A 27,740-nucleotide genomic window follows, 5' to 3' on the forward strand; every position below is an offset into this window, starting at 1 on the left:
GCCAAGAGTGGAAGGGGCAAAGAGGTTCCCAGAGAAGGCCTGACGGTGACCTGCACTAGAGTCGCCGCGGAGGGAAAGGCACAGAAATACATCCTAGCTCAAACAGTTAAGAGATAGAATCTACTCGGCTTAGTGTCAGCAACTGGGAGCAGAGCAGAGGAAGGCCTCAGAAATGCCCTCCGGTCTCAGGATCCGGTAGCAGAGGGGAGGACAGCCTCAGTTCCCGGGGGCTGCATTCCTGTCCCGGAGTCACCCCTTCCCCGTGCATGCCCCCCCCTCCCCCCCGTATTTAGTACCCTCGTTCCTCACTACTTACCATACCGAACTGTAGTTACCTTGTGGTCCGTCCCCGCTTCTAGGCAGCGGAGCACTGAAGGACCAGGGTGGACTATGTCTTACTATTTCTCGTACCTACAGACACTTAACTCCAGGAGGACAGAGGGGAGTAAACCGAGGGCCGGAGGCAGGAAAGTACGCAGGTCCGGGCGAGGGGGGTGCGGCCCAGGAGACGGGGTTCCCGGGGAAGACCTGGGGAGCTCGCGAGCCCACCGCCCCCAGGCCTCCGCCCTCCGCGGCGTCCCGGGCTCGATCCCACCCGACGCGCCCCTCCCGTCCTCCGCGTCCCCCTGATCCGACTTCCACTAACGACCGCGACCCCACGGCGCCCACGTGCGCCGCGACGCGCGTGCGCAGAGCCCTCGCCCTACCCGGCTCCGCCTTCCAAACGCTCAGAGAGCTTCCCATCTCGTCATCCCGCCTTGACACTCACCGGGGAGAGAGTCTGCCCACAGCGTCTCGAGGCAGCAACTTGCAAAAAGCCTGAGTTTGGTTGGGAGCGGGGTTGGGAGGCTCAGGACCGCGTCCTATCGCGTCAGTGCGCAGGCGCAATGTCTGTCTCGCGAGACATCACGGTTGCCGTGGTAACCCGCCGCTCACCGTCTCCGAGGCTAGGTCTGGGGGCTCTTCTACGGTAGTCGCGGGAGGGCTGGGTTTTCACTTGTCGCCCACACCCTTCTAATCCAGTTTCTACCTTTCAGCGCTTGGCGGTGTTGGCTCTGTCTCTCTTCCCGCTTTTCTGTATTTGGCTTGCCTAAGGGGACGCAAAACCCTAGTCCTTGTCCCAGTGCCCCCATCTCCGTCGTATCCCCAGTACCAGGAAAATCAAGATAAACGGGGGATGAGGGGTGGTTTGCGATTTAAAAAAAAAAAGTGCTTACAGGCAACAATGTAGGCGATCATGAGCCTCCTGAAAGGAGAGAGTAAAGAAGACTTTGCGTTCTGCGACAGCGGCTCAGAAAAGTCCTCCAAATGTCCGCCGTAGCAACTCCGACCAGTGGAAACTAACGGTTATGAATGGAGTCGCTAGGAAGGCACGGACAGCCGCAAAACAGCTGAAGGACGTTTGCAAGGTCAGGCCTCTGAACCTGTTGATTTAGCTGTGGCGAGAACTTAGAAGAAAGTAGGTTGCTTCTGACTTAAAGAGCCTGCTCCCTCCCCACCCCATTCCTTTCTCTTTTCCAGCCCAATTTAGCGCCCCTCCCCCACTTTACTTTTCCTCTCTCCATCTTTCTCAAAAATTTTCCGTCCTCAATCTCTTCGCTGCTCGTTTTGTTTTCCATTTTTTGGATCTATTTCCTGTATTTTCAGTTTTTGTTACCTACATAGCGCCCAACTGGCGATAAAGTAAACAAAACAAAAAACTGTTCCCTTGGGTCAAAAATTATTGCAGGTTACACAGGGTTAAAGTACAGTTTGATTTTTTTTTTTTAAATCACAATTGAAAAGATTAAGAAGAATGAAGTTACAATGAGTTTGAGTGTAACAACAGGCTTTTGTTTCACAAAATGAATCTTATTGGTTCGTGATGAACTGCCAACATTCAGTTTTAAAGTAGTCTTAGATCTCTAGCTTTTAAGCTGTAACAGAAATGCAGACGCACATACCTAATTGAAATGCTAGAGTGATGGGAAGGAAATGTGAATAAATTTTTGTTCCCCTAAGGTTCCAGACTGTGTAGTTAGATTTGTAGCATCTTCTCAGTTTGCATTCCCTCTGTGAGTATTACCTACCATTTACACCCCATGGCTCTGGGGCCAGGCTGCCTGGATTGAAATCCTAACTCCATCCCTGGCCAAGTATCTGACTCCTAAAGCAAGCTAATTAGCCCTCTCCATGAAGTGATAAAAATAGTACCTGTTGTGCTTATTAGAAGAGATCATCTCTGTAAGATGATTAGCACAGTGGCACAGAAAAAGTGCTGGATAAGTGTAACTGTGATAAATCTAGGAACAATCTGAATTAAGAGTTAATAAAAATTAACAGTAGCCTCTATGATTTTAGTGCATGTGTTTTATTTTGAGACTGCCAATATAATTGCCACAAGAATTTTGCTAAAATGAATAACCACACTTCAAAGAAGTTGGATCACACAAACATTGCAAGAAAAAAACCAAACACTTCTCCCGTGACCCAATTACTTCAAAACACATTTCCTTTCAGTGTTCCTTTCTGATTGGTTTCACATTTGTGTATGTATTTAAATTGTAAATGATAACAGATTAAATTTTGTATTCTGATTTTCTTTCCATATAACTTTTTTCAATGTTTCTCACATAGTCTTCAAATTATCACTTTAACTCACGTGGTGTATATGTATATATATGTACATATGTATATAGAACCTTTTTTTAAATGTTTATTTTTGAGAGAGAGAGAGAGAGAGAGAGATACAGAGTGTGAGTGGGGGAGGGGCAGACAGGGAGGGAGACACAGAATCCAGAGCAGGCTCCAGGCTCTGAGCTGTCAGCATAGAGCCGGTCAAGGAGCTTGAACCCATAAACTGTGAGATCATGACCTGAGCTGAAGTCAGATGCTTAAGGGACTGAGCCATCCAGGCGCCCCTGTATATATAACCTTGTAATGACAGCCATTCAGTTATTTTGCCCTGTAAAGCCTCAATTTGGTCTTTGAATAATGAAGTTTACTTTTTACATTAATTCCAGAATTGGACTATTGGTAGATTTATATGCTTGTCGTGATGTAAGGGTGGTTTAAGGGCCTTGGTGATAAGTCATGTCATTAAGTATCTGTAGATGCAACCTAAACGTGAGACATTTCAAGCCGTTAAGCGATCTCTAAGCAACAGCATGGTGACGTGCCACACATCCATAGATAAGGCCAGTAAGGAGAAAAAGAATCTAATTGGATGTAGGCCATTTATTATACTTCTGAGACAGCAAAAGCAAGATCAGCATGTTTATCAGTTCCCTGCCTCCCTAGGCCCATGGGACATCCCTAGTCCCAGAGATCACTAACCATAGGTGTCATGAGTGATGGGGTCACTGCATTGACAAGCCAGCTTTAAACTTCAGCTGAGCAGTTTCATAGACTTACACAGAAACCTGCAGCTATATATACCCTAAGGTGGCGAGCAGAGAGGGCAGGGGGCAAGGTGAAAAGCATTAGTCTCCACTAAAACTGGGGATGTGGAAGAGAAACACCTTTTTTAAAAATTTTTTTAATGTTTATTTTTGAGAGAGAGAGTTGGGGAGGGGCAGAGAGAGAGGGAGACAGAGTCCGAAGCAGGCTCCAGGCTCTGAGCTGTCAGCACAGACCCTGATGCAGGGCTCAAACTCATGATCCATGAGATCATGACCTGAACTGAAGTCATACATTTAACCAGCAGAGCCACCCAGGCACCCCGAAGAGAAACACCTTTGTGGGAGTCTTCCACAAGATAGGGACCCTCGCTGCAGAAGGGTTCTCAGGCATTCTGCCCCTGCAGTCAAGCCTTGCCTACATGGCTAGATGGAGACATGCAAGGTTGTCAGGGGGCCTTGGAGGAGAGCTGTCCTATTCAAAAAGAGATATTTGAAAGATCTTAAATGGTCAAAGAGCTGTCTGGGGATGTTCTTTTTTTTTTTTTTTAATAGATTCTATTTATTAGAGTTTTGTTTTGTTTATTTTTTGAGGTTTTCTTTTTTTTTTTTAAACTAACCTCTGCACCCAATGTGGAGCTCAAACTCACAACCCCAAGATCTAGAGTCACACGCTCTACTGACTGAGCCAGCCAGGTACCCTTGTTTTGTTTTCTTTTTAAGGGCAGAGGCCTAATGTGATAGGAATCTAGGCTTTAGATTTTCTATAGGTCCTAAAGAGCCAGCACCAGTAATTTTGGAAATAAAGTGTCTGTATGATACAAAATAAGCTACAGGTAACTATTCACAATGTACCATAGATATACATAAACATAAACCTATAATTTTAGACTTTTTTAAAGTAGACATTTATATTGGGGTGCCTGGGTGGCTCAGTGGTTAAGCGTCTGGCTTCGGCTCAGGTCATGATCTCATGGTTCGTGAGTTCGAGCCCCACGTCGGGCTCTGTGCTGACAGCTGGGAGCCTGGAGCTGGCTTCAGATTCTGTGTCTCCCTCTCTCTCTGTGTCTCAGCTGGGCTGGGTGCTAAAAGGCCTCACAGAGAGGTGCCTGTTCAACCAAGACCTGGAGGAAGTGGAGGACTGAGCCGGGGAAGAGTGGGGGAAGGTTAAGGCCCTGAGGCAGGAGTGTGCTTGACCTGTTAGAATGGGGAAAGAGACCCAAGCAGCAGGGGGAGCCCTCGGAAGGAAGGTGAGAATGACAGGAGAGGAGAGAAGTGGCTCTAGGCTTGTAGCCCACGCTAAAGATAATTCTTACCCTGAAGGCTTCCTGGAGGAGGAGGTGCGAGTCTTGAAAGAGGGCCTGGCCAGTTAAGAAGATGGGAAAGAGCATTCCAGACAGTGGGGTGGTAGCTAGCCATGGGCCTGGATAGCTGGGGGTGGGATGTGCATGTGAGGAAGGAGAGCAGTGAAAGATGAGGTTGAACAGGTCAATAGGACCTGAATAATCCTGGACCACCACATACACTATGCAGAGGCTATTCTAAAAGGAGAGTTAGCAGGCGCCTGAGTGGCTCAGTTGGGTGAGCATCCGACTTTGGCTCAGGTCATAATCTTGCGCCTCCGTCCCCCTCTCTCTCTGCCCCTCCCCTGCTTACGTGCTCTCTCTCAAAAATTAAAAAAACATTTTAAAATATAATAAAAATAAAAGAGTTACCGTTTTGCTTCAGACAATAGATCTCAGCCCTGCTGTGTCACTCCTGGTGCTTGCATCCCACAGCCTTTAACATAATCTCTGGTGGCAGGAATCAGGCATTAGGTTTGTGTCTGTGGTTTGTCTTCCAGATTAAATGCTCAGCCACAATTAAGATAAATACTACGCAAAGTGACCTAAAGAGTCATTGCAATCCCTATCAAAATCCCAATGGGCGTTTTTGTTGAATTTAAAAAAATCCTAGGGGCGCCTGAGTGGCTCAGTCTGTTAAGCATCTGACTTCAGCTCAGGTCACGATCTCATGGTTCATCAGTTTGAGTCCCGCGTTGGGCTCTGTGCTTACAGCTCAGAGCCTGGAGCCTGCTTTGGATTCTGTGTCTCCCTCTCTCTCTGCCCCTCCCCTGCTCATGCTCTCTCTCTCTCTCAAAAATAAATAAATATTAAAAAAAATTTTTTTTTAATCCTAAAATTCATATCAGATCTCACAGAACCCCTGAACAGCCAAAGCAATCTTGGGAAATGAAGAACAAAATTGGAGGGCTCACACTTTCAGATATTAACAACGAACTACAAAACTACAGTAATCAAAACAGTGTGGTGTTGGTATAAAGACAGACTTATACATCAATGGAACAGAGAGCCCAGAAATAACTCTCACATAAATGGTCAATTAACTTGTGACAAGGAGGCCAAGACCCTTTAATGGGGAAAGAGCTGTTTTTTCAACAAACAGTGCTGGGAAAACTGGATATCCACATGCATATGAATGAAGTTGGACCCTTACTTACACCCCATGAAAAATGAAACTCAAAGTGGATCAAAGATCCAAACTTATGAGCCAAAACCATAAAACTCATAAAACATAGGGGAAAATCTCTGTGACACTGCATTTGGCAGTGATATCTTGTATCTGACAACAAAAGCACAGGCAACAAAAGAAAAAAATAGATAAATTGGTTCTTCATCAGAATTAATGTTGTGCATCGAAAGACACCATCAAGAGAGTGAAAAGCCACAGGGGAAGATATTTTTGCAAATTATATCTGATAAGGGACTAATATTCAGAATATATAAAGAACAACAACTCAATCACAAAAAGCAAAAACAAACAAAAAACCATGGGGCCCCTGGCTTGCTCAGTTGGTAGAGCATGCAACTCTTGATCTTGGGGTTGTTAGTCTCCCAAAAAGCCAACTCAAAAATGGGCAAAGGACTTGAAAAAGATATTTCTCCAAGGAAGATATACTAATGTCTGATAAGCACATAAAAAGATGCTCAACATCCTTAATCATTAGGGTAATGCAAATCAAAACCATGATGAGATACCACTTCACATCCATGAGGGTGGCTATTATTTTTTTTTTTTTTAATTTTTTTTTCAACGTTTTTTATTTATTTTTGGGACAGAGAGAGACAGAGCATGAACGGGGGAGGGGCAGAGAGAGAGGGAGACACAGAATCGGAAACAGGCTCCAGGCTCCGAGCCATCAGCCCAGAGCCCGACGCGGGGCTCGAACTCACCGACCGCGAGATCGTGACCTGGCTGAAGTCGGACGCTTAACCGACTGCGCCACCCAGGCGCCCCAAAGGGTGGCTATTATTAAAGCAACAGAGGGGCGCTTGGTTGGCTCTGTCGGTTAGGCATCCAACTTTGGCTCAAGTCATGATCCCATGGTTCATGGGTTCAAGTCCCATTTTGGGCTCTGTGCAGACAGCTCACAGCCTGGACCCTCCTTTGGATTCTGTGTCTCCGTCTCTCTCTGCCCCTGCCTGGGTTGCACTCTTTCTCTCAAGAAATAAAATAAAATAAACATTAAAAAAAAAAAAGCAGAAAATAACCAGTGTTGGTGAGGGATACTGTGAAATCTGAACCCTACTACATCACCGGTTGGAATGTAAAATGATGCAGCTGCTGTGGAATACAGTTTGTCAATTCCTCTAAAAGTTAAAACATAGAATGATGATATAACCCAGCAATTCCACTCCTACGATATACCCAAAAGAATTGAAAGCAGGGACTGAACAGATACTAGTATGACAATGGCCATAGTTGCTTTATCCACAAGAGCCAAAAGGTAGAAACAATTTAGATGTCCATCAACGAATGAGTGAATGTCCTATTTACATACAATGGAATATTATTCAGCCATAAAAAGGAATAAAATACTGACACCTGCTACAACATGGATGAACTTGAAAAACATTATGCTAAGTGAAATAAGCCAGTTGCAAAGGGACAAACATTGTGCAATCATGCTGTATAAAGTCCCCAGACTAGGTAAATTCATAGATTAAAAGGTAGAAGAGAGGTTACCAAGGCTGGGGGGAAGGGGAGAAGGTGTTTAATGGGCACAGAGTTTCTATTTAGGAGGATGAAAAAATATTGGAAATACTGGCGATGGTTAACACAGCATTATGAATGTACTTAATGCCACTCTAAATACTATTTTTTCACTCATTTTTCTTTACTATTCCTTTTTTTATCTCATTTTCATTTTTTTCTTTACTTTTTTCTCATTTCTTCCTTTTAATTTTTTTCTCATCTTTTCCTTTTATTTAGTTAGTGTTCAGTTTTGTTTATTTCTATGCTCATCTAGCATTGTGTTTTGATTCCATTACAAAGATCAGCTGATCAGGTGGACTCTGGAATTTTCTTTTGAGGTGACGTGGGCCAAGCTTCTCACCAACTTCTCCCAATTTTAAGTTGGCCTTGGGATACCTTGACTCCAAAGTCAACAGTAAGTCCAACATGCCCCCGGGCCTCTCTGCTGTCTCTGCTGATGAGGGTCCATATGGCCAGCCACCAGCTCTCAAGACCATCATCAAGGGTTAACTTGGCCAAGCTGAAGTTGGCTCGACGCATCCTGCCTTAGGAAAGAGGTGGTCATTAAAATCATTGAAAAGACTTAGCAGAACTCCTCCAAACTCAAGAGACTATCCTGTGAATAAGAATCAGGAAGGCCGTGAACCATCCCAAAACAATTATTTGAAGTGATCCAGACTCTGCCTTGTCCTGGAATACTCTACTGAAAGAGAGGAACTTGAGTTCCTACTGGCTCACGGCAGTCTGCAAGAAAAGAAGGCCACAGGCAAATTCCATCAGATGATGTCTGTGGGGTATGGTCACCAGGAGTGTGTTGTCCGTAGATTTAAAGGCATGTTCTTGGATGCTGACATGGTAAGTTTGAAGATTTTGGCTTCAGTCACAATTCACCTTTGGCAACAAGCTGGGTGCCTCCTTTGGCAGCCCCCTCTCCGTGCTGCCCCGGAACCCCTCCAGGGTCAGATAAGATGGAACCGTGGTGGGTGTGTGGAATCTGAGGGTGTTCTGTAGACACTGGTCAGCGGACCCCTGCCTCCAAGGAGTACTCAGTGGAATATACCATATCCCCTTTTACATATGCAGGAAATGTGAAAAACTGCTCAAGAAATCTCTCATTGTCAGTCTCAGCAAGAGAGCACTTTAGAGCCCAAGATCTATGGATGAATACAGGTCATGGAGATGAACTAAAAAACCCTTATGTGGAGCCACTCCCTGACTACACGGAAGCCTGGTTGAGTTGATCGTGCCCGGGAGTCACACAGGGAAGAGATCAAGACTCGTTGATGGGCCGTAAGCACAAGGAAGCAATGACCTCCTGTTTGCTCCTGAGTTACGAGGGAGCCGAGCTGGAGGGCCATGTCGTGGCCCAGAAACCCCAGGCTTCGGCTGAGCTAACCAACAGCAGCATGCTTTTCTTGTCTCACCAGGTACAGCGTGGAGTCTGCAACACGGAGCAAGGTAGCCGTGAGCTGGCTGTTCTCACCTCTGATTCCTGCTCTAAGAGCGCTCAGCGGAGCAACACAGAACATGGGCCACCTGACAATGGTCAGGTGTCAGGGTAGAAGTTCCACCAGTCCCCCACCCTGCCTGGAGAGGAAGAGACCACCCTCACCTTCAGAAGCAGTGGCCCCTCCACCAGCACAAATCAACTTCTGAATTCCCTGCTTTGGGAGGAGGCTGGCCTCGGCCAGACCTCCATGCAGAAGGGCAGAGACAGCCTCACCCCGCCAGAGTCTGGGGCTTCCACAGCCTGTGCTCCCCTCCACACTCCACCTCTGCACCCCAGTCTCCCAACAAGGCCGCACCCGCAGGGACCCAAGTTTCACGGCCCAGTCAGGCCTCAGGGCTGTGCCCCCCAGACCTCTCAGGTGCCCCAGCCCAGCACAGACTCCCAATTGTGTCCCTTTGGCCACTTCTTCCATCCACACATCAGAAGCAGTGGCAAAGCCACAGAGGGAACCAATTTCCTCCCGGGTGTGGCCGAAGGAAACCCGATCTACCTTGGCAACTTCCCACAGATGAGCCATTCCCGAGGCAGGGGGCGGCAGGGGGCGGCAGGGGACCACTGAGAACTTCTTCAGCCGGTTCAGGTTCAAGTTCATACTGAGACACATCTGTGTTTCAGGTTTGCCAGAAGGAACCTGAAAGCAAACACTGATAGGAGACACTCAGACCTCACAGACTGAGAGCAGAAACAGTGATAAAGGAGAACTGTGGGGAGGCCAAGCCGTGCTCATTACACTTGACATGGGCTGGAAAGAACGTGAATTTCATGCAGCCCAGTGAGAAGGTGCAGGAGACCGGCCAAGGGCTGCACACAAAGAGTGGCCAGTAGGAGCCGAGGAAGAGATTTGCCCCGCTGTGTGTGCAGCGTACTCCGGCCAAGGGGATTTTGCACGGTGGATAGAAGGGTCCATGCGCTCACAGCTATCTCTCAGTGGAGTTCCATTTAAGTGGACAGCAGCACCTCTGTGGCATTCAAAAGCATCGCTTCCAAAACCACGTCAGCTTAACCTTTAAAAGGCTGCCAGGGGGCGCCTGGGTGGCACACGGGGCGCCTGGGTGGCGCAGTCGGTTAAGTGTCCGACTTCAGCCAGGTCACGATCTCACGGTCCGTGAGTTCGAGCCCCGCGTCAGGCTCTGGGCTGATGGCTCAGAGCCTGGAGCCTGTTTCCGATTCTGTGTCTCCCTCTCTCTCTGCCCCTCCCCCGTTCATGCTCTGTCTCTCTCTGTCCCAAAAATAAATAAACGTTGAAAAAAAAAATTAAAAAAAAAAAAAGGCTGCCAGGAGCCTCCAGGGAGACAAGGGGAGGGGCGGGCACCGGCACCCCTACCTGGGCAAGACCGCGGAGGCCCTGTGGTCTTCTTTGTGCCGGAGCCACCAAAGCTCTGCAGCGCTTGGCCCGCTGTTCTCGTGTGCTCATGGGGGAGGCCAGTTGGTGTTTCCACAGGGCAGTTTGGCAGGGCGTCAGAACCCTTAATGGGTTCTTCTGGGAAAAATCTCCCGGGTGACTTTCACCGAGGGCCTCACTAGCATTAGCGCGAAGTCTGCTGCCAAAAATAGTTTGGAGTTTATCATAAGAAAACTCGGCTGCCCCTGATATATGCACGCTTAATGCCGCTTGTGTTTTCGGATGCTCGTTCTGGCTGCGAGTTGGGGGGTGGGTGGGGTAAGCATTAGACTCCCTTGTGCTTGGACAGTGGCTTTAACCTCAGGGACTGGAAGTGAAGGAGGCAGCAAGCAGAAAATCAGCCTGAGTGTCATTGGCTGCTGTGCGACCTTCTCTCATTTGTAATTTTCTTCATTCTACACGATTTATTCCAGAGCGCAGACAGGAGGATGCTTTTCCAGCTCGTTTTATGTGCCGGCATAGTGCTGATACAGGAAAAAAACAAAACAAAACAAGACAGTATGAGGAAGGGAAGTTACAAAATAAAGATGGATGAAAAATCCCTCAAAATATAACTCACAGTCCAGTCATGTATTTAAAAAAAGAGAAACATTTCATCAAGTTCAAGTCAAAATTAATAAGGAATGCAAGGTTGGTTTAACAATCGAAAATCAGTTCATGTAAGCTCTCTTGAAAAGATTAAAAGGGAAACATATGATCATCCCAATCCCAACAGAGACATTAAAAAAAGCTTTTGATGGGGCGCCTGGGTGGCGCAGTCGGTTAAGCGTCCGACTTCAGCCAGGTCACGATCTCGCGGTCCGTGAGTTCGAGCCCCGCGTCGGGCTCTGGGCTGATGGCTCGGAGCCTGGAGCCTGTTTCCGATTCCGTGTCTCCCTCTCTCTCTGCCCCTCCCCCGTTCATGCTCTGTCTCTCTCTGTCCCAAAAATAAATAAAAACGTTGAAAAAGAAAAAAAAAAAAAAAAAGCTTTTGATGAAATTCTACATCCATTTATGAAAACAAGTTTTGCCAAACTACAAATAGGAAGAAACCTCCTTAACCTACTAAAACATGTATATCCATCAAAATAAGCCAGCTGCAGTGAACATATCACATTTGATGGTGAAACACTGAACACGTTACCTTTAAGGAACCATATACTATTCCTAGCCATTATTATACTCAGGTCCTGGCTAGTGCAGAAAGGCAAGGAAAAGAAAGATTTGAGGAATGCAAAGGACTAAGTAAAACTATCATCATTCATAGACTATTGTTTGATAAATAGAAAACCCCAAATCGTTTACTGAAAAGTAATTAAAACTTAAGAGATCTATCAAGGCTGCTGGATAAAGAGTCAATAGACAACAACTCCCTTTCTCTGTACCAGTTACAAAAGGATGAACAATGCAAATATTTTAAAGACTTCATCTATAACATAATAAAAAAATTACAAAGATACTTAGAAAGAAATCCCCTTAAGGGGCTCCTGGGTGTCTCAGTCAGTTAGGCATCGGACTCTTGATCTCAGCACAGGTGTTGATCTCAGGATGGTGTGTTCAAGCCCCGAGTTGGGCTCTGTGCTGGGCATGAAGCCTACTTAAAAAAAAAAAAAAATACACATAAGATGTGTAGACCTTTAATGGAGAAAATTGGAAAACTCTCTGAAAACATTAAAGAAAACTAATTGAAAAAGATATGAGTCATGAATAGTGAAACTCTGTCACAAAAATATCTGCTTCTCCTCCCCCACCCAACTGATGTAGCTTTTCAATGCAATTCTAAGAAAAATTCAAGAATTTTCTTTTGTGGAACATGACTCATGGATGTTAGAGTTTAGAGGGAAGAGCAAAGTGCCAGAACAACGCTTTGTGAAGATGAACAAAATAGGTAGGATTTAATGATTAAGACAGTGTGACATGAGTGGAGGGATAAACAAAGGGAGAGTCCAAAAAAACGATTATATAATTGCATCTTGTGTTTTCTTTTTTATTTTATTTTATTTAAAAAAATTTTTAAATGTTTTTATTTTTGAGAGAGAGAGAGACAGAGTGTGAGTGGGGGAGACACAGAATTGGAAGCAGGCTCCAGGCTCTGAGCTGTCAGCACAGAGCCCAATGCCGGACTCGAACTCACAAACAATGAGATCATGACCTGAGTCAAATTTGGATGCTTAACCGACTGAGCCACCCAGGTGCGCCACACCTGGTGTTTTCTTAAACACACTCTAATCAGCCTTTGTCCCCCACCACTGCACTGAAACTTCTCTCTCCAGGTTGTCAGTGATCTTGACAATGACCAAGATCCAATCGATAACTCTCAGTCCTCCTCCCCCCTGACATGCTTTCTCACTTGATGTGCTTTCTGGACACCACATTCTCTTGGTTTTTCTCTTACTCAATGACCACTTCTTCTCTGTCTCCTACGCTCATTCTTCCTCTCCTTTCCAAGCTCTTAATGTTGTGATTTCCCATGGCTTAGTCTTCAATCCTCTTTCTTCATTTATATACACTCAGTTTCTAGAGTCACCCAGTCTGAGGGTTCTAAATACTATCTCTCTGTTCATGAGTACCACATTAATGTACCCCGCCCAAACTAGACTTGCTATCCAACTGCCTATTTGACATCTCACTTGGATGTCTGATATCTCAAAACTCACATGTCCAGAACTAAACTTCTGATCTTTGCTCCCCGCCAAACCTACTCCACCAGTGGGCCTCCCAGTGACTCAGGCCAACACTCTTGGAATTATCCCGACTCCTCTCTTTCCTTCACATCCCATGTAGAATCTTTGAGGGACTACTGTTGACATTACCTTCAAAATATATCCAGAATCTGAGATACTTCTCACTACTACCACCTGAGTTTGAGACACCCCGTAAGTTCTTCTCTGGATTATAATTATGGTAAAGATTCTGCTTCCAACCTTGTTTCCCTGCAATCTATTTTCAACACAGCAACAAGAGTGATCCCTTTAAAAAGTAGTGGTATCTTGGCAGATCGCACCCAAAACTCTTCAATGGTTCTGTTTCACTCCCATTTAACCCCAAATGCCTTTGTGGAAGGTCTTGTCCGGTTTCCATCTTCTATTCCCTGGCCTCTTCTGCTCCTCTGCTCTGGCCACACTGGCTCCTTGGTGTTCTTCACACCTGCCGGGGAAGCTCACTCTTGAGGGTCTCTGTATTGGATGCAGCTCTTAGGGGGTCTTCCTGATCAGCTCTTTCACCTCCTTCAAACTTTTACTCAAATGCCATCTTCTCAAAGAGACCTACCCTGTGTCCCCTACTTACCATTGCGGGTTACCTCTTCTACCCCACATACCCACGACTGCCCATCTCAGCAATCAGAAAGAATGAAACCTTGCCATTTGCAACAAGGCGGATGCTGAGTGAAGTAAGGCAGTCAGAGGAAGAGAAGTATCATATGATTTCACTCATATGTGGAATTTGAGAAACAAAACAGATGAACATAGGGGAAGGGAAGGAAAAATAAGATAAACACAGAGAGGGAGGCAAAGCATAAGGGACTCTTAAATACAGAGAACAAACTGAGGGTTGCTGGAGGGGTTTGGGGTGGGGGGTTGGGCTACATGGGGGATGGGCATCAAGGAGGGCATTTGTTGGGATGAGCACTGGGTGTTATATGTAAGTGATAAATCACTAAATTCTACTCCTGACATCATTATTACATTATATGTTAATTAACTTGGATTCAAATTAAAAAAAAAAAAAGACTTACCATCTCTTTTGCTCTTTTTTTTTTTTTAAATTTTTTTTTTCAACGTTTTTATTTATTTTTGGGACAGAGAGAGACAGAGCATGAACCGGGGAGGGGCAGAGAGAGAGGGAGACACAGAATCGGAAACAGGCTCCAGGCTCTGAGCCATCAGCCCAGAGCCTGACGCGGGGCTCGAACTCACGGACCGCGAGATCGTGACCTGGCTGAAGTCGGACGCTTAACCGACTGCGCCACCCAGGCGCCCCTCTTTTGCTCTTTTTAAAAATTGCACTTATCAGGGCATCTGGGTGGCTGAGTTGGTTGAACGTTCGACTCTTTATTTCAGCTCAGGTCATGATCTCCTGGTTCCTGAGATCGAGCGCCATGTCGGGCTCTGTGCTGAGAGCACTGACCCTGCTTGGGATTTTGTCTCTCCCTCTCATGCTCTCGCTCTCTCACTCTCAAAAATAAATAAATAAACTTAAAAAAAATTTTTTTAATTGCACTTATAATCTAAAATCTTTTAATAGACTATAGAATTCACTTATTATATATGGTATTGTCTGCAATGCCCTACCAGAATGTAATGCGAGGATGGGGATTCTTGTTTGTTCTGTTGACTAATGTCTTTCAAGAACCTAAAACAGTGCCTTGCTCATAGTGGGCACTCAGTAACTATTTGAATGAATGAATGAGGAAGATAGGATATAATGGAATCAAGGGAGTCACAAAGGTAAGGATAATGTTCTATTTATTTTAAAAAAATCTTTAATGTCCACTTATTTATTTTGAGAGAGAGAGAGGGCATGAGCAGGGAGGGGCAGAGAGAGAGAGAGGGAGAGAGAGAGAATCCCACACAGGCTCTGCACTGCCAGCGAAGAGCCTGGAGTAGGGCTCTAACTCATGAGCTGTGAGATCATGCCTGAGCCGAAGTCAATTTAACCAACTGAGCCACCCAGGCACCCTGGTAATGTTCTATTTCTTAAACTGGTGGTAGTTTCATAAATGTGCCCTTTATTTTTAAAATTTTACATATATATGAGTGTATGTATGTATATTGATCTGTAATCAATATTTAACAATATAGTAAAAAAAAAAAAAAAAGAACTTGATTGTCCAAATTGATTCATTTCCTAAGGGCTCCAGAAAGCTGGGTTTTCACTGTACGTAGTATATTATTATCACTGGACAGAGACATCAATATATCCATTGTCTTTCCTTTCTTTTTGTTCCTTGGAACAAGGCACCATGGCTCTAGCCTCTGGTCAGAGGAGGGCAACTCAAGAGAACATGCTTTGAGAGTTCTTAACATTAATTAATAAAACAGCACAGTGTGCCTTCCCTTTCCCCTTTTCCTGATTTTTAAAAAATGTTTATTTTGGGGGCGCCTGGGTGGCGCAGTCGGTTAAGCGTCCGACTTCAGCCAGGTCACGATCTCGCGGTCCGTGAGTTCGAGCCCCGCGTCAGGCCCTGGGCTGATGGCTCGGAGCCTGGAGCCTGTTTCCGATTCTGTGTCTCCCTCTCTCTGCCCCTCCCCCGTTCATGCTCTGTCTCTCTCTGTCCCAAAAATAAATAAAAAACGTTGAAAAAAAATTAAAAAAAAAAATGTTTATTTTTGAGAGAGAGACAGAGACAGAGATAGAGCACAAGTGGAGGAGGGGCAGAGGGAGAAGGAGACACAGAATCCCAAGCAGGCTCAGCCTGGGAGCTGTCAGCACAGAGCCCCACGCAGGGCTCGAACCCATGAACCTCAAGATCATGACCCAGAGGAGTCAGAGGCCCTTCATTTCCTGATTTCTTATAATGACTATAATGCCCAAATGTCTCAGCTACAGGTTCACACGGATACTGGCCCTCACCCCAGTATTTCCCTACTGGAACACTTGAGGGCTTCCCCAGCTGAGAAAGCACTCACTGTCCTGAAGCTGCCTTTCTTTTGCCTTTGTACCCCACAGTACACCTGGAAATTTAAAAACTAAAAACCAAAAAAAGCCTGGCCATTGCGTTTTGTTAACATTAGCTTTTTGTCTTTTACTTGGAAATTCATTGATTATACCATGAAAAAATTTTCAAGGAGAAAACTTAAAAACCAAGGGATTGGGGCGCCTGGGTGGCGCAGTCGGTTAAGCGTCCGACTTCAGCCAGGTCACGATCTCGCGGTCCGTGAGTTCGAGCCCCGCGTCAGGCTCTGGGCTGATGGCTCAGAGCCTGGAGGCTGTTTCCGATTCTGTGTCTCCCTCTCTCTCTGCCCCTCCCCCCGTTCATGCTCTGTCTCTCTCTGTCCCAAAAATAAATAAACGTTGAAAAAAAAATTAAAAAAAAACAAACGAAGGGATTTACACGAAAAAGAAAAGCAAATATTTTTTTTAAATGTAGTTTTATGCAAAAACAAGCTAAAATGAAAAAAAAAAAAAACCAAGCTAAAATGTTTTAGGCCCTATCTTTCCCATCTCTTGCATGGTTATATGTTGTATTGTTAGATGTTTCAAGTCAGTAACTTTCTAAATCCTGAATTTGTCAGTTCTTCCCGGCACCTGGCTCCATGAAAGTTTTTTTTTTTTAATACTGTTTTTTTTTTTTTTTTTAATGTTTATTTGAGACAGAGAGAGACAGAACATGAACGGGGGAGGGGCAGAGAGAGAGAGAGAGGGAGACACAATCAGAAGCAGGCTCCAGGCTCTGAGCCATCAGCCCAGAGCCCGACGTGGGGCTCGAACTCACGGACCGGGAGATAGTGACCTGAGCTGAAGTCGGACGCTTAACCGACTGAGCCACCCAGGCGCCCAATACTGTTTATTTTTGAGAGAGAGTGCGAGCAGGGAAGTGGCAGAGAGAGGGAGACACAGAATCCAAAGCAGGCTCCAGGCTCCAAGCTCCAGCACAGAGCCGGATCCAGGGCTTGAACTCACGAACACTGAGATCATGACCTGATCTGAAGTCAGACACCCAACCAACTGAGTCATCCACGAAAGTTTCTTTTAAATGAAGAGTTGGAGGTAGTGGTGGGCGGGGGAGGTGGGGCACCTGGGGCTCGGTGGGTTAAGCCTCTGACTCTTAATTTCAGCTCAGGTCATTATCTCACGGTTTGTGGGACAGAGCGCCTCCCGCCCCGCTTGCAGCGTGGAGTCAGGTTGGGATTCTTTCTCTCCCCCTCTGTCCCTTCCCCACTTGTGCTCTGTCTCAAAAATAAACATTTAAAAATATATAAAAACATAAATGAAGAATGGAAAATTAACTCCTCATATCACCAGAAAATGCTGTTCCAGTTCTTTGAACAATTAATCCAATGTGAATCACAACCTCATTCTGTGTATCTGTAGACCTGCGGTGACATTGGATTTGTTCCCCTGGCGAAAGGGTTCAAATTGAATACGCACGTAGTTTTGTGCCTTTGCCCTAACTGAGAACTAGTTAGGGTGGTTGCAGCACGTGTTCAGAACGTATTTTTGCTTTTTAAAGAGAAGACGCCTTTTTCATTGCCGATGAACTGTACCTAGAGATGGGAGAGGAGACGTGAGAGGTCTCAATATACTGCCTACAGTCCAGGTTCCTCCGTTTACGAAGGGGCGGAGGTATACATATATACACAAAAAGGAATCCCCACTGATTTCCGTGCCCTGCAGAGACCTCTCTGGATTTCCTGAAAACGGTCTCTTGAGAAAGAATTGGGGAGGGAGCCAAGAGCGGAGAGGAACTCATTTAAATTCCCAGCTCCTTCCCTTTCCAGTTCCAAGCTTCACCCTCTCTCTCAACTGACTACCCTCGCGCGAGGCTGGAGAGCCGGACAGCTGCCCCCTACACGGCCGGTGCGGCTCACAGCTCAGCCCCGCCCCCAGAACCAATGGCCAATGGGAGCCATGCGGGCCCAGAGCGCGACCAATGGTAGCTGGCGGGCGGAGGCGCGCCGCCATTTAAGGAGCCGCGGGGCGGGGTCTGGGTGAGTGTGCGTCGGGAGTGTGGCTGCAGTTGGGTTTTGTGACCATGTCTCTGCAGGTAAGTCGAAGGCCGTGAGGGAGGGTTTGCCCCCCCACCCCCCCGAGGGAATCGCTGCAGTGGGGCTTGTGGCTAGCGTGATGCTCCTGGCCGGCGGGCCGCTCGGACCTGGAACTTGGGACAGTTGCTGCCTGCAGTCCTCTTGCCCCCGTTTCCTCCCCTTCCCTCATCCCCGCTCCCGCCTGCCCCGAATTGTCCGTGGTGACCCCGAGGACACTCCCACCTGCTTCGCGAGCGTCCACTCATGGCAGTGGGGACGGCACCGGTGCCATCTATGGATGGCGAGCCGGGGTTCCCTATGGCAACGCTTGTGAACCCCGGGGATTGGTTAAACGCCAAGTAGGCTCACGTTCCCAGGAGGACGGACACCGAGTTGCTCCGGGAGGACCAGGCGGCCCTGCCCCTCCAGTTCTTCCCATCTGAGAAATGGAGGCGAGGGCGGCTGGGGTCCCACCCGCACCGCCTCGCTCCTTGGTACAGCCAGGGGCCTCTCTCAGGCAAAAGTTGTTTTGGGCAGCAGAGAGCTGTAAAACTACAATAAAAAAATACTATTTTGCTGATATGCGAAAAAAGTAAATGTTCAGGGTGGGAACTTTGGGGAAAGAGAACTAATGTAAATAAAGGCCATCAGGAATTCCTTCACCCAAATGACAACCACTGCTAACACGATGGATTCGTTTCTAGTATGTGTGAAAAATGTGTACGTGTATATATATGCCTGTACGTGCTTGCACATACAGGTGCATGTATACATAGATACATGTGCATGGTATAAGTGTGTATATACACACACTGATTCGATTATGCTCTTATGTGTATACAGTTTTGTTCCTGTACCTATCACTGTATTATGAGCCCCCTTCCAAGCCCCTGTCTGTCCTTCGGGTGCTGACCCCTCAGGCTTGGGCTAAGCGCCATGTCCTCTGGGAAGGCTTCTTCCACGCCCGCTGACACTCTGTCCTCTGTGTCCCCAGAGTGCCTGCAGCTCCTCCACTATAGCAAGTATCACGTGATCACTGTTGACTTGCTCATCTCCCACTGGAGCCCGAGCTCCTTGGGCGCCGGCTGCCCTGTTTCGTCCCCATGTGCCTGGCAAAGGCCTGGCACATCATAGGTGTTCAGTACGTGCATTAAGTAGTATGATCCAAGTGATGAGCTCTGGCTGGGCAGAGTCAACAGAATGAAATCAAGAATATGTGCTTTCTTAATGGCATTTAATCTTAACACCTTCCCCCTGAGGTTATTATTTTTTTTTTAATTTTTTTTTCAACGTTTATTTATTTTTGGGACAGAGAGAGACAGAGCATGAACGGGGGAGGGGCAGAGAGAGAGGGAGACACAGAATCGGAAACAGGCTCCAGGCTCTGAGCCATCAGCCCAGAGCCCGACGCGGGTCTCGAACTCACGGACCGCGAGATCGTGACCTGGCTGAAGTCGGACGCTCAACCGACTGCGCCACCCAGGCGCCCCCCCCCCCCCCCGAGGTTAATAGTATCATTTTTGGGGGGGGTGTGGAGTCTGAATCACAAGAACTTTGTTGCTAGCATAGAGTCCCATGGCATTGTCTCTCAAAGCTAGAATTCAAACCCAAGATCCTGATGTGAGGGCAGTGCTCTTTCCACTTGAGCTCCTCATGGTTGCACTGGGAAGGGCCCCATAGAGAGGGTACATGGGAGCCACACCATGGAGCAGGAATGTATCAAGTTGTGGCACCACAAAATGGCACACTGGATGGAAAGAATGATCTTGGTCCCTGCTCTGGAATGGGCTTCTCTACCCTGGAAGGGAGAAGAAAGGGGGATCCTTGAAGTTGTGTGTGAAACTGTGTCAGGGGCTGACCTCTTGTAAAGAGGGCCAAGCGTTTCATTAGGTTATCAAATGGTTCCATGTTCCCCCACATTATGAGGAACGCTTTTCCAGAAGTTCCTTCCTGGAAGGCAGGGACCTAGCATGGTTGTTGAGAATCCTTAGAATTCTCCTCAAGGCTTGGCTTGCCAAGGGGAATTGGGTTTCTGTCACTGGGAAAGGGCATAAGACCTTACAGCAAGCAAATCTGGAGGCAAAGATCCCTATGCCTCTGAATAGCCCTGCCCGGCCCTTAGGAAGCTGTGGGTACTTATGGAGCATTTTCATTTTGTCCTGATTATAGACACAAGAGGGACACACTATAGAACATTTGGAGAGTATAGAAAGTGGTAAAACACCAGAAAACTTACCAATAATCAGAGGCAATTACTGTTTGCATATTTTAGTATACTTCTTGCTGGTCTTTATTTTTTCTACATGGCTTACAAAGCTGAGTGTATAAAGACAATTTGGTATTATTTGTTAAATCAACATATTTTTCATTGTGAATAAGTTTTCTCTAGCATTAGGTGTTTTTTTTTCCCCACAAAGAGACTTAAAATAATAATGGTAGCTTTGTTAAACACTCACCATGTCCCAGGCACTATTTAAAATATTTTATATGTGTTGGGACGCCTAAGTGACTCAGTTGATTAAGCATCCAACTGTTGACTTTCTCTCAGGTCATGTCTCATGGTTCGTGACTTTGAGCCCCACGTCGGCTCTGCACTGACAGTGTGTGGCCTACTTGGGATTCTCTCTCCTCTCCACACCCCCCCCTCAAATAAATAAATAAACTTAAATAACTATTTTACATGTGTTAACCTGATTAATCTTGCCAACAACCTTGTGGATAGGTAGTATTATTGTCCCATATTCTGGCTGAGAAAACAGACACAGGTTAAATAACTTCCAAGGACACATAGCTCTTAAGAGATGAAGCTGAGATTCTAATTGGGGCAGTCTGGCTCTGGAGCAAGTGTTTTTGTTTTTGTTTTTGTTTTTGTTTTTTGAGAGAGAGAGTGCACGTGAGCAGTAGAGGGAGAGAGAATCCTAAGCAGGCCCTGTGTTCAGCACGGAGCCCGATGTGGGGCCTGATCTTATGACCCTGAGATCATGACCTGAGCCAAAATCAAGAGTCAGATACTCAACTGACTGAGTCATCCAGGCACCCCTAAAGCCTGCGTTCTTAACCATGACATTGTTTAAAGCAGTTGGCAACTTCCTAGAAAGAAACTCGGAAAGAGAAGGCAGGGTGTATGACCCTTGTCACATGCACCCATGCTTCTTAGACCCTTGTAAGGATTAATTAGGAGGCTGGGCCATTTTCCAGGTTATTTAGGTTGGAGAACCCAGTCTCTCTGATTTACAAGTGATTTTTGTCCATGACGAAACAACTGTCCTAGTTGTGCTACTGTTCTGTCTTTGGCGCTGAAGGAAACTTTATCCAGCACCTCTGCTGAGATCACTGAGGTTCTGACATTACATTGGGGCTATCCACTTTCTGTACTGGGACTTTGGATATTTGGATCAAAGGCAGCTCTGCATTGGAGAAAGAAAATGGGGGTGGGGGTGGAATGCCTTCTTGAGCTTTTCTTGTTTGATACCCAGGCCGGTGACATTTCCTGCTTATCCCTGATTTATTTTTTTAACGTTTATTTATTTTTGAGACAGGGAGAGACAGAGCATGAACAGGGGAGGGTCAGAGAGAGGGAGACACAGAGTCTGAAACAGGCTCCAGGCTCTGAGCTGTCAGCACAGAGCCTGACGCGGGGCTAGAACTCAAGGACTGCGAGATCATGACCCGAGCCGAAGTCGGCCGTTCAACCGACTGAGCCACCCAGGCGCCCCTGCTTATCCCTGATTTAAATAACACAAGGTAAAATAACGTTTATTTATTTTTTTTAAAGAATAGAAAAATTCTATTAAGGAAAATAGTTACCAAAGCCCTTTTTAGAGAAACGAAGAGGTTATAAGACAAGGGATAAAGCTAAGAGCACACAGGGGCCTCCTGGCTGGCTCAGTCTGTGGTGCGGGCAGCTCTTGATCTCAGGGTCATGGGTTCGAGTCCCACACTGGGGGCAGAGATTACTTGAGTAAAATATAAAACAAAATCTTTTTAAAAATCCTGGGAGCCCATAGACATTCCTCTGTGCAGAATATGTCAACAGGGAGCTGCCGGCCAGCCTGACGCTCTTTGGGAGTTGGGCAAAGAGGAACCGGGTGGTGAAAGCTCTCGACAGAGACTGGTTGGTAGCAAAGCTATTGCAAATGGCAAAGGGTGGATTTAGGAAGGAGAGGGGGAAGCGTCCATGAGGGGGATCAACAAAGCTGCACTAAGTGTAATTTGTTTTTAAAAAGTTATATTTGTATGCTTTAAACTTACAACAAATGTGGGTTGAAATTTCTCTTGATAGATTTTTTTTTTGCCACCTTTTGACCGCATCCATCCATTTCCCCCACCCTTCATCCCCACCTGTGGTAACTGCCAATCTGTCCTCCTTTTCCCTAAGTTTAGTGACCTTAGATTCCACATACAAGTGAGGTCCTTTAGTATTTGTTGGCCTCTGTCTGACTTCACCTCACATAATGCCCTCAGGGCCCATCCTTGTTGCTGCTCATGGCAGGATCTCCTTCCCTTTTATGGCTGAATGATATTCCAGGATGTGTGTGTAAGTGTCTGTATAATATTTTCCTTATCCATTCATCCATCATTGTGATGAGGGACCATAAGGCAAGCTGAGGGTCAAGCACCAGCTAGCACAACCCACCCCCCCTTGCCACCCCAGGTGGGATATGTGTGACATTCCTCAGACACTCCTGGCTGCCCAAGAACAAAGGAAAGGACAGAAGATAAATGGTTAGACTGATAGAGTCTCCCTCAATTTACAAATATCTTAGTAGTAATATCACAAGAAAAAGGCAATCTTATCAGTAGCCTAAAGTCCAGGAACTGCCTACTTTCCTAATGTTAATGCTTTGCTAGAGGGAAACACAACCTTAGCTTGACAATAGCTAGGCCTCCAGTAATCTATGAGTCTTCTTTAGCATCTGGAAATCCCTTTGCTGACAGCTCAGAGCCTGGAGCCTGCTTCTGGATTCTGCGTCTCCCTCTTTCTCTGCCCCTCCCCTGTTCGCCCTTGTCTGCCTCTCGAAAAAAAAATAAACATTAAAAAAAAAAAACGCTTCCTCTTGACTTTACCTCCCCCATCTCCATAGTGTATAACCAGTCATTGTTCACAACCCCAGTGCTGCTCTTTCTGCCCACAGGTCCTGTCCCCGTGCTTTAATAATAATCACCCTTTTGCGCCTCTTCAAGAATTCTTTCTTGGCCATCGGTTCTGAACCCCCCCCCATCACCCCAAAACCTCATTGATAGGACACTCAACTTGTACTTTCCATGTCTTGACTCTTGTTAAGAACAAAAACCAGAACCACTGGGCATGACCGTGGGGGTGCCAGCATCGCTGTGAGACAGGGGTTTTGCTTCCACCCAGAGGTAGAATTGCTGGATCACGTGGGAGCTGGATTTTTAATTTGTTGTTTTCCACTGTGGCTGCACCAGTTTATGTTCCCACCCATAGCGCAGGAAGGTTCCCTTTTCTCCAAGGTCTCACCAACACTATTTCTTGTCTTTTGATTTTAACCATCCTAATAAGAGTGAGGTCATATCTCATAGTGGCTTTGATGTGCATTTCCTGGTGATGAGTGATGTTGAGCACCTTTCCATGTGTCTGTTGGCCATCTCTATGTCTTATTTATTTTTTCTTAATTTATAAAGGATGTATTAGATTTTTTTCAGAAAAATTCTCTAAACTACATAACTAAGTTCTACACAGACAAGCTCTCATTCTTCATTTAGCCTTGATTTTCTTAGTTTTCACGTTTCTGATCATCTGCCATCTTTTTGTTATTATCTCCATTTTATTTATTTATTTTTAACTTATTTATTTAAATTCAAGTTAATTAACAATTTTTTTCATCCACTGTCACCATTTGGCATTTTGTTTTTTCTGCGTTCCCCAAGCATTATTCAGCAACTGGGCTGCGGCCCTTCTCACTGGTAACCTCTTCTTTTCAAGAGACAGGCACTTATTTACAATAGTTCTGTCGGTTCTGGGACCATATGAAGAATCCTGTCTAAAGGCTTTCCCTGCTTGTTGTCTTGAATCTCAGATCCTGATCTTTCAGCCTCAGAGCAAGTAGCTTTCATTCTAGACTGTACTTTCTATGCTTTCTCTTCAGCTTTCTGGGACTCGTTTCTTTTTTTGTATTTTTCGTTTTTCTTCTGCAAATGAGCTTCTTTCTACTTTCCTGATGACTTCTTTATGTTGTCTGGCCAGCTGTAGTTAACTTGTCTGGAATGTTATCTGGGAGGGGTTTTCTTTCTCTTCTTCTTTTTGCCTTCTTCTGAAGCCCTTTACCAGTGCGCACCCCTGACGCCCCGCCTGAAGCCCAACCACCGCTCCTCCTCTCGGCCTTCCCCAAAAGGGAGCGCCACATGCTACCGCGCTGCTGAGCCGCGCCTCCTTCTCCTCCCCCAGGGGGTGCTCCGCTTCCCCTACCATCCCACCCCCCCCCCCCCCAGGTGATGCCCTGCTTCGCGGTCCTCCCGCAGAGGGTGCTCTGTGCTCCACCTCCTACGCTGGGCGGGCCAGCTCTCCACCCACATCACTAGTGACGGGGTGCGAGAGGATCTGTGCAGCGTCGGACCCTTTCCATTTGCCTTCCTTTCCCATTTTGTTTAATTGATTTTTTTAAAGCTATCGAGTGGTATGAATTCTTTATATTTTTTAAATGTTAAGCATTTTTTATTTTATTTCATTTTTGCATTGTTTATTTTTTAATTTTTTTTCAATATATGAAATTTATTGTCTAATTGGTTTCCATACCACACCCAGTGCTCATCCCAAAAGGTGCCCTCCTCAATACCCATCACCCACCCCCCATCAACCCTCAGTTTGTTCTCAGTTTTTAAGAGTCTCTTATGCTTTGGCTCTCTTCCACTCTAACCTCTTTCTTTTTTTTCCTTCCCCTCCCCCATGGGTTTCTGTTAAGTTTCTCAGGATCCACATAAGAGTGAAACCATATGGTATCTGTCTTTCTCTGTATGGCTTATTTCACTCAGCATCACGCTCTCCAGTTCCATCCACGTTGCTACAAAGGGCCATATTTCATTCTTTCTCATTGCCACATAGTACTCCATTGTGTATATAAACCACAATTTCTTTATCCATTCATCAGTTGATGGGATTTAGGCTCTTTCCATAATTTGGCTATTGTTGAGAGTGCTGCTATAAACATTGGGGTACAAGTGCCCCTATGCATCAGTACTCCTGTATCCCTCGGGTAAATTCCTAGCAGTGCTACTGCTGGGTCATAGGGTAGGTCTGTTTTAAATTTTCTGAGGAACTTCCACACTGTTTTCCAAAGTGGCTGTACCAATTTGCATTCCCACCAACAGTATTAAGCACTTTTTAAAGATACATGATTTGCAAATATTTTTTCCCATTCCATAGGTTGCCTTTTCATTTTGTTGATGCTTTTCTTTACCTTGTAGAACTTTTCAGCGTGATGGAGTCTCACGTCTTTATTTTTGTTTTAGTTGCCCTTGCTTCTGGTGTCAGATCCGATCATTGCCGAGACCAGTGTCTGCCCCCTATATTTTCTGTCTAGGAGTTTTATGGTCTAAACCAAAGGTCTTACTTGACCTTACTTTAAATCCACTTTGGGGGGCGCCTGGGTGGCGCAGTCGGTTAAGTGTCCGACTTCAGCCAGGTCACGATCTCGCGGTCCGGTCCGTGAGTTCGAGCCCCGCGTCAGGCTCTGGGCTGATGGCTCAGAGCCTGGAGCCTGTTTCCGATTCTGTGTCTCCCTCTCTCTCTGCCCCTCCCCCGTTCATGCTCCGTCTCTCTCTGTCCCCAAAATAAATAAACGTTGAAAAAAAAAATTAAAAAAAAAATAAATTAATTAAAAAAAAATAAATAAATCCACTTTGGGTTGTGCATAGTGTCAGATAGTGGTCCAGTTTCATTCTTCTGTATGTGGCAGTCAAGTGGTCCCAGCACCATTTGGTGAGGAGAGTGACCTTTCCCCCATTCTACATTCTTGGCTCTTTGTCAAAAATTAATTGACCGTATACGCATGCTTTTATTTCTGGGCTCTCTGTTCTGTTTCATTGATCTGTTTGTTTTTAGGCCAGTACCATACTGTTTTGATTACTGTAGCTTTGTAATATACAGTAGTTGCAAGTCAGGAAGTGTGATGACTCCAGCTTTGTTTTTCTTTCTCAAGGTTGCTTTGACTGTTCTATACAAACTTTAAGGTTGTTTTTTTTTTCTATGTAAACTGTGCCATTAGAATGTTGATAGGGATTGGCTTCGACAAATCTGTAGATTGCTTTAGGTGGTAGGGACATTTAAACAAAATTTTTTCTTCCAATTCATGAGCATAGAATAGCTTTCCATTTATTTGTGTCTTCTTCAGTTTTTAGAATTTTCAGTATTAAGAATTTTTAGTATTGGGGCGCCTGGGTGGCCCAGTCAGTTAGGCATCCAACTTTGGCACAGGTCATGACCTCAGGGTTTGTGAGTTCGAGCTCCACATTGGGCTCTGAGCTGACAACTTGGAGGCTGGAGCCTGCTTCAGATTCTGTGTCTTTCTCTGTCCGTTCCCTGATTATGCATGCGCGCGCGCTCTCTCTCTCTCTCTCTCTCTCAAAAATAAATAAATAAACATTAAAAAAAAGAATGCTCATAATTAAGAGTTTTATATAGTTGTCCCTATCTTATCTGTTTATCAGGTACCAGGAGAGGTATCTGTAAACGATAGTTCTGGTGGAGCCAGACTATAATGGTTCCAATTCTGTTTGAAAGCTTCCTCTTTCTTTTTGAGTTCCCGGTGTTTGGTGGTGAATGCCCCCAAGATAGATGGGCCTGCCGAAAGTTAGTGAATGCACCATGCACCTTTTTCTCCTTTTGTTCTAGGCTGATTTTGATAGGATCGCCGAAGATGTGAAGAAGATGAAAACAAGGCCAAATGACGGAGAACTGAAAGAACTCTATGGGCTCTACAAACAATCTGTAGTTGGCGACATTAATATTGGTATTTCATACATATGTATATGTATATGTATGTTAATATCTTTTAAATAATATATTTAAAAATAATGATAAGTTTCATTTGAACAGTGTTTGTTAGAAGTATAGAGTAAAAAATAACCTTGAAAATGTATCTGTCCTTCTTTTGGCAGAGTGTCCAGGAATATTAGATTTAAAAGGCAAGGCTAAATGGGAAGCATGGAACCTCCAAAAAGGTTGTTAATTCTTTAATAAGTGAAATAAACTTTCTTAATTGCCCGATACATCAGTGAGATAATCTGTTTTGTCTTTCTAGGGTTATCGAAGGAAGATGCCATGAGTGCGTACATTGCTAAAGCAAAAGAGCTGATAGAAAAATACGGAATTTAAAATTCAGCTATGAGAAAGTTTTTCTTTTGAAACCTTCATAACGCTATCATGACCTCACATCTGGACAAGAAATGCACGGTTAACTCTACATGTCGTGAATATTTTTGCCATTAACATGAATTGTAATCCTTAATTAGCGGTACACTGAAACTGTGTTATGTAATGAAATTTTACTTGCCTAAACCAGATGATTGTAAAAGTTCTTTAAAAAAAATTTTTTTTTTCAACGTTTATTTATTTATTTTTGGGACGGAGAGAGACAGAGCATGAATGGGGGAGGGGCAGAGAGAGAGGGAGACACAGAATCGGAAACAGGCTCCAGGCTCCGAGCCATCAGCCCAGAGCCCGACGCGGGGCTCGAACTCACGGACCGCGAGATCGTGACCTGGCTGAAGTCGGACGCTCAACCGACTGC

The 27,740-nt window shown here is 45.5% G+C and overlaps 1 protein-coding gene across 3 annotated transcripts; it reads left to right on the forward strand.

Annotated features, from left to right (window-relative positions):
• The first annotated feature begins 841 nt into the window (after positions 1 to 841).
• ACBD7 (acyl-CoA binding domain containing 7) lies at positions 842 to 27,511 on the forward strand. 3 transcript variants are annotated; one of them, XM_086714864.1, is made up of 4 exons: positions 842 to 1,409; positions 26,843 to 26,960; positions 27,109 to 27,171; positions 27,252 to 27,511. In XM_086714864.1, the coding sequence occupies exons 1-4, from the start codon at positions 1,350 to 1,352 to the stop codon at positions 27,323 to 27,325; spliced, it is 315 nt and encodes a 104-aa protein (XP_086570990.1). In that variant the 5' UTR covers positions 842 to 1,349; the 3' UTR covers positions 27,326 to 27,511. The 3 variants fall into 3 exon arrangements, with proteins under 3 accessions (XP_086570990.1, XP_025786298.1, XP_086570991.1); XM_025930513.2 differs by lacking the exon at positions 842 to 1,409 and adding an exon at positions 17,907 to 18,011; XM_086714865.1 differs by lacking the exon at positions 842 to 1,409 and adding an exon at positions 21,607 to 21,735.
• The last annotated feature ends 229 nt before the right edge of the window (positions 27,512 to 27,740 follow it).

This window comes from Puma concolor, chromosome B4, assembly GCF_028749965.1.
Source record: "Puma concolor isolate L17-30 chromosome B4, mPumCon1.1.hap2, whole genome shotgun sequence".
Classification (NCBI taxonomy): domain Eukaryota; kingdom Metazoa; phylum Chordata; class Mammalia; order Carnivora; family Felidae; genus Puma; species Puma concolor.

Excerpts from the sequence above, each read along its gene's own strand:
- ACBD7 (XM_086714864.1), top strand. The coding sequence starts at position 1,350 with ATGAATGGAGTCGCTAGGAAGGCACGGACAGCCGCAAAACAGCTGAAG. Across the intron at positions 26,961-27,108 it reads AGTTGGCGACATTAATATTG|AGTGTCCAGGAATATTAGAT; the intron begins GTATTTCATACA and ends TTCTTTTGGCAG. Across the intron at positions 27,172-27,251 it reads AGCATGGAACCTCCAAAAAG|GGTTATCGAAGGAAGATGCC; the intron begins GTTGTTAATTCT and ends TTGTCTTTCTAG.